We start from the raw sequence: 10,895 nt of genomic DNA on the forward strand, positions 1-10,895 counted from the left end.
TAACGAATAATGGAACCAAACCCTTAAGTTTTTCGATTTGGAAAGGCAGCTTTTAAATGAAGAAAGGAAAAGATTAGGCATTTGTTTATGGATCATTAAAAATGAACTCCTATTTTATTAAAGGCCTATGACATGACTAAACGTGTTTCTTTAAATTAATTACAATTTGTTCTTTTCTTTATTTTTTTTAGTTTCAAAATTTTTCAATTGGAATAACTGAAAGTGTGATATAAAAAATATTTTAATTTAAATGTTGAAATTTCAAATTTCTATGTTGTGCTGTTCTTAGCATTCATGTACTACTAGTATAATTGTTAATCAATAAAATATTTTTTTGTTTTTTTTAGAACTAACTTTACTTAGAATTGTATAATTTTTAGAAAATAAATCTTTAATATAATATTTTGTTAGTTCTTCCTTGGTTTTCCTCTATTTATTTGATGTCAGCATATTAATCTATATGTTGAATCTATTTACTAATATTTTTTAATTTTATAAAATAATCTTCAACCATTGTGAGATAATGAGCTTACTTAGTCTCAGGGTGTTATTGGTGGCAATTAATAATTTTTTGATGTATACCATAACATGAATTATACATTTGCCAAGTTCGATTTTATTTTAAGTTTGTCTACTATATTTAATTTTCAGATCACTAAATGAATACCTAGGTGGTCCTATTGGGCCACTAAATTTTCATTGATATGTAGACCCTAGTTATTTGCCCCCCCCCCTTCTTTCTAATATTCCCTCAGGTTAAGTTATTGGAAACAAACATATAGTCTTATTGGTTTTTGCAGTATGTCCACTAGGTGCTTTTTTGTACTTAATTGATGGCGCTATTCAGCTTTGTAGTTCACCTTTCACCCAATCTCATGCTGTTTTTGAGACAGGAATGCTACCTCCATAGTCTTTTTCCTAAGTAGTGCTGTCAGTGATCTCATGCGGAACCACTTTACTATACCTAGACACTTTTATATCTATAGTTCAACCCTTTAGTAGTCAAGATGATGGATATAGACTTTAGTGGGCACACTATATAATGTATTATTATAATTATATTTCCCCCTAATTAAATTGTCTTTTCTTTTTCAGGCTCCAAAATCTCAGGAAAACTTTTTTGAAGTGTTTTCATCTTTGCTAACAGAGCTGAACTATAGTTGGTCAGAGTAGGTAATATTTTTGTCGCTTTACTTAATAATGTATTCTCATTGTTTATATGGAATCATGTTGAATTCATGTTATGATATCTTTTATTGTTTGCAGAAAATTATGCTTCATTGGTGTGGAAAACATTAGTGACTTTCATGGGAGAAAGAAAAGGGCATCAGTTGAAGACATACTTAATGAAATGAATCTTTTTATGCTGAAAAAATTGGAAACTGAGCTTTGTAAGGCATGATATGTTTTATCAAATTTTCATTCTTGTAATTTGTTAAGTGTTACAGTTTTCTTTAACAGTGTGTGGTTGTGGCTGTAAGTTTTCAAATAGTTTTTTGTTAATTCTCAAATTGATGAATTTTATTACCTGGCGCTAGAAACTCAATTGCCTAAAATTTTTGTTGGAATGACTAAATTCAAATTAAAGTAGTTTTATAGTGCTGCTTTCAGGAGAACTCCTCCAGATGCGCGTCGGGGCGGGTACTATGGTTACGAGGAAAGACCACTTCGAATAGGGATGTGGGGTGAATAGTTTTGTCTTAGTCTTAGCGTGGGTCGTCATTAGTAAACCAATCGACACCTTCTTTCCACCATTTCACCCAAATTAGAAATGTGCTCTCGCTTGTTACCAAAGCAGCAGACAGCCGCAGACTTTCTGTCTGGAGGAGTTCTCCTCAAAGCCGCACTATACAAAATCATTAATACCTTGTAAAAAAATTTAAATATATCCAATATTTTAACTGTTTCTTGTTATTCAATGTAAGCTGTCTTAGTTAGTAGAAAGTAAATTAAATAATACAAATATTGAAAATTCTTCGAAATTAAATGTTTATAATATCTACCATGGAACACATTAAATTTTTTTTATTATCATTGGATGAATATTATCATTATTTTCTTATCGCTTATAAAATCACATATTTAATATAGATAAAAATAAAACATTTTAAATTTAATTTACTATGCAAGTTCAGTCGAATGGTTTTATGATATTATTTTTTTTCCTATTCAATTATGTTAATAAAGGTTTTAATAAACTCTTTTGTTTTAGATCTAGAGACAAATGAAAGTCTGGAGAGAGTTGCTGAGATTCTTAGCTACTCCTCTTTACTTATGTTTGATATGAAACATCGAAGAAACTTTAATTACTCTCTTAACTTGAATGAAATACTGAGTTTTGGAAGAAACAGTGGAGCAGCATTTCAACTTTGTCACGCTGGTTTGAAAGGGTAAATTTTGCACTATTTTTTATCAAGGAATGAGTTTGATTTTTATATTGTAGAATAACTAAATGGTAGCGCTTCGCGCTCCCGTGCCACAGGTCCTGGGTTCGATCCTCGGGCCGGGCAAAGTTGACTCAGCCTTTCATCCCTTCAGTGGGTTGATAAATGAGTACCAAGCATGCTTGGGAACTAAACACTGGGGGTTTCGCGTTCGGCTGACCACCTAACCAGAACATCTGCTCCTGCACCCCAGAGCCCACGGTCAAGAAAACTGAGATGGGCACACTAGGCCTTGGTCCTCTATGGGCTGTCGTGCCACTTAGTTTAGTAGAATGACTAAAACATTTACTCATCTTTGAATTTTAGCACCTATTCCCTCAGATTGGTAAATTTTTTTGTGCTAATATATAAAAAATGGTCATGTTATAGTTGCTTAAGTCTTTACTTTTAATAGAAATGTAATAATACATAGTTTAGCATGTTATTTTTATACTGTGGAATGACTAAAATATTTACTCATCTTTGAATTTTAGCGCCTATTCCCTCAGATCGATAAATTTTTTTGTGTTAATATATAAAAAGTGGTCATGTTATAATTGTTTAAGTCTTTACTTTTAATAGAAATGTAATAATAGGTAAGATGACCACAGAATAGAGATCAGGAAAAAGTCAAAGATTTTTATCAATTTGGAAATGACCGGGAGTTTAATGAAAACACATAAAAAGTCTGGGGAGATGAATTAATTCAAGGTTTGAGCTTGTCTCGTCGGAAATTCGCTTAATATTGTACGGAAGTTGATCGTGTTTTTATTGTAATTATTTTCAAAATCTGTATCGCGTCTTCACTAAGAAAACAATGAAAGTTCAGATTTTCTTTTATCAACCTTAGACTTGTTGGATTATTTCTATAACTTGTATTTTGAAATGGTGCAATTTCCTGTTATTAGGTTATTTGAAGATAATGAGATTCTTTTCAAGGTGGATATTGACACATCTCCTCTTTTAGAACCTGAAGCCCAGAACTTAATTTTACACCTCTCTAGGTAAAATTTTATTTGTTTCTTAAAATAAATTTCAAAGCCAACAATCATCTAAAAATGTTCTTTTTTTAAAAAAATTATAATTGTATCTTCTATGAGATGTAAATTTTCTTAAGAAATTTTTCATTGAAAAAATAAGAAAAAGATAAGATTGTCAGTCTTTTTCTTAAAGAAATTTGAGACAAATTTAAATCTTTAAGTGAAAAATTTAACTTTATTTTTTTCTTCTTTATAAGCATTATAATTTAAACCTGTTTTTTAAAAAATTCTGAAATAAATAATAAAAATATGCACATGATAAACATTATATGTTTTCTCTGTGTCTTGAATTTGTATATACTACTCAAAATGCATTCAAATAGATCAACAGTATGTATGAAAGTGCTATGTTTTGGAACTTTAAAGCCATGATTGCTATGAATTTATTTATTTTGACGTTGCGTTTACTATTATAATTTTTTGTATGCATTTATATAATATTTAATCGGGTCTGTGTTGAAAAGGCTAGAAAACTAAATCAATTTATCTTATTTGATAAGTCAATTATTACATAATTATTACATATTATAATTTACATAATTACACTTACTCTCCAACTGAGATGTTCTATCACCTACATATGCATAAATTATGTTCTCCAAAATAATGTTATAAAGATGTAATACTTTTTTTCAATATCCTGGTTTCTTGTTAATATTATGATATGTATATTTAGGGTGATTAAAAATTACTTATGCTGTAACATGGGTATTTATAAACACAACTTGTAAGAAATAATCTAAAGTTAGTAAAGGCCGCTAATCAAAACATCTTAAAATCTGATATCAGCTGTAAAACTGTCTATGTCTGAAAGAACAAAGCATAAATATTATGGTCAGGTCCTAACATGTTCTATTTCTCGAATTATTTTAACTATTACTCATAATTGACTAACTCATTAATAAACAAAGCCTACAAAAATTTAAGATATATTTTATGTGGCTGCTCACATTTCAATATTAAAACAAGGTTTAATGAATTTTTCGTGTTTTTTGACAACATTATTATTATTACTAATCAGCAGTTTTTATATGAAAGTTTTAATGGGGTAAATTATTTAGATAAATCAGCATTAAACTGTGATTCTTTACAAATGCTTATGATTACAGGTTTATTTATTTCTTTAATTTTGGTATTAGATTTATTCTAACGTAAGACTTCTTATGTTAAATCTTTAAATAAGATAATTTGAAAATTTCTGGTGATGAAATAAAAATTCTAATTGAATTTTTTATGTGAATATGTTAACTGCTTATTTTATAAAAGTCATTAAAAATATTTTTAGCTTGTTCTTATCAATTATTCAAATTATTATTATATGGGAAAAAAAGTGTTATTTTTCTCAGGTTCTTGTCTTTATGAATTCTTTTTTTTTTATTATATAAAAGCCCAAAATGTTTTTTAATTTAATCATATCAAATGCATGTGAAAGTCTCAATAGACCTTAATCACAGATTATGCTACATATCTCTATTTTTATTACTATTCCTTTTCATTAAGAATTATGGTATCCAAGGGACTATCCAGTATTTTGTCAATGAATAAAAAATAGTTGAATGAGTTTTTTCCTAATGTCTCCTATTTAAGTTGTATTATTATTCCTGTATTTTAAAATATGTCTTATCAGGCATGATATTCCCTTGATAAATGTTTTTAGAATCCTAGTAAAAAGTAAAGTAAAAATATGGTCATTAGAGGTCACAAACTAATAATTAAATTAGCAAAGATAAATCAGAGAATCAGATAAAAGCATATATTGAGAAAACAAGATTAAAAATTTTAAAACCATTTTCATTGCTCGATAAAACTTTCATATGGTTTCTAATAATCAGCATTTATCTCCCTGTTTTCCTCCAGCCATCAAACAGGTTTGGATGTTCTTAATATTGCCTTACTAATGTCAGATTTTAATGTTAATTATGTTTTGTTTTTTTCCTCACTTTAGTATAGAATTTAAGCCCAAATATATTTTTTTATTATTATAAACGTAGTTGACCACTCCACAGGGAAAACCTGGAAAATAGCGGTAATTTAAAAATCACCAAAATTAACAGAAAAAATACAGGGAATTTTGAGTTTTTCTTTTCAAACTAGGAAAGTTCAGGGAATTTTTTTTTTTAGATTTGAGTGACGTATGAAGGTAGCCCCAGAACAGAAAGTTTTATTAACCAGGAAAACTCGAGGAATTTAGTTAAAATACATAAAAAGTCGGGGGAAATGAATTAATTTGAGTTTGAAGTCCAATACTTTTTCCAAACAAATTCGTCTTGTAATATTTTTAAAATAAAAATTGCTTATTTCTGGCTCTAAGTGTGTGTATAAGTCTTTTGTAATATAGGTATTCCAAAAATAAAACTGAGGCATAACTTAATAATTAATAACATTTGTGCCACCAGTTTAAAAAACCAGAGAAATTTTGTAAATAAGTCCAAAAAAATCTGGAAAGAAACTGAGATTTTTTTTTTTTTTTTGTATGCCTGTGGTCACCTTGCATATACTAATATACTTCTGGGTATTTGACCAGTTTGTCAATGAATCCTAATTTTGTCATTGTCTCTATTCTTCAAATAAATATATAAATGAAAAAATCAATTGATTTTGCAGTTTTTTTAAGTACATTTTAACTCTAATATAGTTAATAGTGCTCTTCTAACTTTACGCAGTGTTTAAAAAACCAATTTCCTGTAATATAAGACCACATAACCTTATCTTTTTAAGTATAAATATACTTAATTATGCTTCTTTGTAAAAATGCTTTGTTTTAATTGTTAATTTTTCCCCAGCAGTTGCTTATATATTTACTAAAACAGGCATGTGTTTCTTGTTCTGACAGGTTCTTTTTTATGTTTGCCACTGAAAATTAAACACCACGTGTATGATTTCTTAATAAAACATTTCTGTGGCCATTTATTAAGCATAAGCATAATTAAAAATATTTTTAGCAGAGTTATAATTTTTCTTAAATGAAGTGAATCCTTTCAAATTTTCTTTTTAATAAGAATTTCTGTGGAATTATTGTGGTATCACAAAAGAACCAGGAATAAAAAAAATTCAAAAATGAGAAAATACAACTATTGAAAAGAAATAGTTTCTCTAATTATAATATTAATTATCACATTCACACTTATATTGACTTATATTATTCACACTTATATATTTTTTTGTATTTTTCATTTATTAACATAATTTATGCTTTCAGATTTGATGAGATGGTATACAAATCTTACTCAACTCTTGAACCATTCTTCTTGTGCCAATACTTGTCAAGTTTATGGTATGTCATATTCTTATGTGTTTTTTAAAATTTTTAGCATTTTTATAAAATTAACAATGAGAAAAAATTCTGAATGTTGTATAAATATAAGAAGTTTAATGTCCATTTGCAATTTGAATGATTATCAAGCATACATTTCTAAATTAATTAAGAACAGCTGTGAAATCATGAAGAGGTATTAAAAAATGTTGAGTGAAATAATTTTATGAATGATTAATTGTTTGGCTTTTTTAAAAACCTTTAAAATTATAATTTTGTTCTTATGTATTAATATTTGAATTATTACTAGAATTTGTAATGATAAATTTGACTTAAATCAGTCATATTATTCTTATTTATTTTTTATCTTGACTCATAGATTTTTTAACCATCTCATGTTTTTGTTCAGTTATTTGATTACATACAAAATGAGATCTTTTATCAAGGTATTTTTATTTTGTAACGGATAGATAATTCGTAGCACCAGATGGCGCTATCCCTCTATACGCAAAAACAATAACAACAGTCTTCATCCTGACTTAATGTGAGCTGACGTAAGACGAGCTCCGAACCTTCCTGGTTCCCTTTTCCCCACTCAGTTTGGGCAAAACTTTCAAGTTCTTTTTTTATGTTACTTAATGTTATGTTGTTACTCTTTATTGTTAAATGTTTAATGTGAATTTACAATTAAAAATACTGAGCTCTTTGTGATGGTGTTTTCCTTCCATCATCTTGCGTCCTTACAATTTTGTTTCTTGCCCTAGCTAAGCATGTTTTTTTTTGCTATTCCCATGCACTAAAATAATTCATTCAACCAGTTTTTACCATGTATTTCCTCCTCAAATGTACTCATTTTTTATTAATTATAATTTTATTAAATTGAGAAATTTCATTTAAAAAGTTGAACAAAACAAATGCTATCATATTTTTATAGAAACAGGTGACAAACGTATTAATTTGTTGTTTACTGTGAAAAAGATTATTTAACTTTCAATACTTTTTTCAAAAACTTGTCTAAATTTTAGCAATTTCAACTATTTCAAAACAATTTTTAATTACCTCTTGCAATTCTAATATTAATATTATTATGATAAGTGTTCTTGGTTTAAAAATTTTTTATTTTACATATCCCAAACAGAAATGTGCATTTAGCGAATATTTGATTCATATTTAATTTCTAAACTATATCATTCTATTATATTAGATGCATTTGACTGTTGTTGACCGCATGAATAACAGCATTTAAGTTTACTCTGTTTATCCCAAAACTTAAATTTTTCTTTCTCGAATAAGTGCATGTCAAACTGCCCTAATCAAAATGTAATCAATTGTGGCTAAATTGCAAATAATTTTGTTTTTAAATTTTTATTTTAAAAATTGTAAGAGGCTGAATTATTTATGCTTAAACATTAATTTGTATAAATATGCTTAAAATCCTTTTATTATTTTTGAATTTCTTATTGGATCTTTTTTCATTTTTCAGCAAAATTTGTTTGATCATTGCTTGTAAACTAATATTTTTTCATTTCTGGTTATTTATTATTTATTTTTTATTATCAGGTATTATACAGACAGAGCTGCCAGTGTTTTAAAGCTTGATCTTAAAAGTGACCGATTGATCGTAATTAAGGTATAGTTTGTTTTTGCTTCATTAGAGTTTGCAAAATATGTTTATTATGTTCAACATTTCTGTATTATTTTTTATGTATTAAATCTAAAGTAATTTCAAGTAAATACCAGACTTGAATCTAAGTCAAATAGTGCTACTATTACTCATTGCCCTTTGAGAACTGAAGCCTGCCTTAGGGCAGCCTTCCTTCTTTGCAGTTTTGAGTTTTATTCTTCCAGCTTCTTATTTTTTATCTTTTTGAAGTTCTCTTTCCACATCCTTTAACTTCTTTTTCCTTAGTTTTTTAAGTGACTTAGAGCTATAAAGCATAATTGGTAAATTTTGCTACTGGTCAGTTGTAACTTTTTTAATAGTGGTCAAATTTTAAAACATATGACTGCATTTTTGAGAAAATGGAAAATTTTAAATTATTAAAAAAACAGTTAATATTAATAGTGTGAAGCATTTCTTTTGAAGCATTTATCAAAATATGGTGAACATTTAATGGTTAGTTCTAAAATGAAGAAAATTTTCAGAAACAAGCAAGAAATAAATTTTCAGATTATAAAATATTTATGATAATTCTATGTTCATTAAAAAAAATAATAATAAAATGAACATATGGTGCATTTTTATTGTAAAAAGTGGCGATGGACAGGCAGTTTTTGAATCACCATTTGTTATATTTAGTTGCCCTGTTACTGGTGCGTGCCATTAATTTTGCCCTATACCTAGAGCCATCTGTTTTTTAATAAAAGACCCTTTTTGTAGCTCCATTCCACTGAATGTGCCACTACCACTTCAGTTTCCTTATCTCTATATCAGTGACAACATCAATGTGTCCATATTTTTTTCATATCTGAATTGTTTCTCTTACAACTCCTCTATCATTCACAGTTATCAAAAAAAATTTCTCATTACATCTCTCTTCTAGATTAACAAACTCTTCTGATCTTTTTTTATTTATGTCCAGGATTCACTTCTATATAGGTTGAAAAAATATTTTAAGGGATAATTCATTGCTTTTAAGTGATAATTCATAAAAAAAAGAATTAATCTATCAATGATGTGTTTTCCATAGTTTTGTCCATAGCATATGTACTTAATTTCAAAACTCAAATTTGTGCTGCTAATAAATTGTAGGTTTATCAATTCTTAGTGATTAAAAAGTAAAATCCATCATTTTCTAGAAACAAATTATCTTCATAATTGTTTATAAATATGTTCTTTAACTGTACTTGCTTATAATCAATGAAAGTGTAACTACTAGTATTTGAAGTCTTATTGTTATACTTTAAAACATTAACTCTTGTTGCAAATATCAAATGCTAATAGCTTGTTCATTGTTCTGATATTGTTATGTACTTTTATTTGCTCACTTAAGTTTAAACATTTTTAAAACAATATATGAAGATAATTTGAAATAATTATTCACATTAATTAAAAAAATTTAGTGTAACTAAATTCTAGGATATTTTAGTGAACCAACTTTAAAAAACGTAACAAGAAGCTGCATGAAAAACCTATTTTCTCATTGAAAACCATCTTAGTTAGCAGGAGGCAGGAAGAAATTAATTTTCATACTAAAGGTCTTATAAGATTTTTGTTAATCCGAAGATTTTTGCATTTTCTAAATATCACTGGCTAAGTTTTACAATTGTCAATACTGTAGCAATGTAATAAAAATATTTAATTTGTATATGAAATCTTGTGATTTTATCTTAAAACTTCAAGTCTTTTTTTAACCTTTTTTTACCAAGAATTAATTAATCTGCTTAATTGTTCTAGTTTTATTTCTAGTTTTATTTTCTGCAATCAAGTAATATTTTTATTTATTTTTTAAGTTGTGTGTCCTTATATTACTTTAAAATATTTACTATTCATGTGTAAAAAATATTTTTCAGTATGTTTTTTTTTTTCAATATTACCTACTTGTTATTTTCATAGTTTAATTTTACTAGCATCTTATTAATTAAATGTATTTATATAATACAAGGTTATTTTCTGTATAAAAAAGTTATGGCTTTCAAATTAAAAACAAGTGTCTTAATTTTTTATTAATTAGCTATTAAAATATTTATAAGTTTTTGGATTAATAAGATTTTTATTCTGTTTCTTCTTTTTTATTATTATTGATCTTGATTGTTAGTTATGCATCATTTATAAAAAGTTATTTCTCATATGTTTTTATTGTTATACATATTTAGTGTTTAGATGATTTTAAAAATTTGACCTTTACCTTTTTTTTTGGATTAATAAGATTTTTATTCTGTTTCTTCTTTTTTATTATTATTGATCTTGATTGTTAGCTATGCATTATTTATAAAAAAGAATATTTCTCATATTTTTTTATTGTTATACATATTTATTATTTAGATGATTAAAATTTGACCTTTACCTTTTCTTTTTTTTAGGCACGTCTGCTTTTGTTTTCTGCTACATTAAATATTCTGCAGAAATGTTTAAAAATATTGGGAGTAAAACCATATGTAAACAAATATTCTCAACCAAGATTTGTATAAAATCTGAATTAGATGTCATGTAAATAAATTTTATTGTATTTTCAAGAA

General features: G+C 26.8%; 1 protein-coding gene across 1 annotated transcript in view; it reads left to right on the forward strand.

The window, feature by feature from the left end:
• LOC107447757 (putative arginine--tRNA ligase, mitochondrial) overlaps positions 1-10,895 on the forward strand; it is a 35,829-nt gene extending 24,934 nt beyond the window's left edge. The window contains exons 13-19 of the mRNA XM_016062758.5: positions 1,096-1,169; positions 1,267-1,391; positions 2,213-2,390; positions 3,332-3,427; positions 6,663-6,737; positions 8,277-8,346; positions 10,740-10,895. Coding sequence (XP_015918244.3) covers positions 1,096-1,169; positions 1,267-1,391; positions 2,213-2,390; positions 3,332-3,427; positions 6,663-6,737; positions 8,277-8,346; positions 10,740-10,847 — 726 coding nt within the window. The 3' untranslated portion in view covers positions 10,848-10,895. The remainder of the gene's footprint in view (positions 1-1,095; positions 1,170-1,266; positions 1,392-2,212; positions 2,391-3,331; positions 3,428-6,662; positions 6,738-8,276; positions 8,347-10,739) is intronic.

Source organism: Parasteatoda tepidariorum, chromosome 5, assembly GCF_982258835.1.
Source record: "Parasteatoda tepidariorum strain Cologne lab strain chromosome 5, Ptep-v5.0, whole genome shotgun sequence".
In the NCBI taxonomy this organism is placed as follows: domain Eukaryota; kingdom Metazoa; phylum Arthropoda; class Arachnida; order Araneae; family Theridiidae; genus Parasteatoda; species Parasteatoda tepidariorum.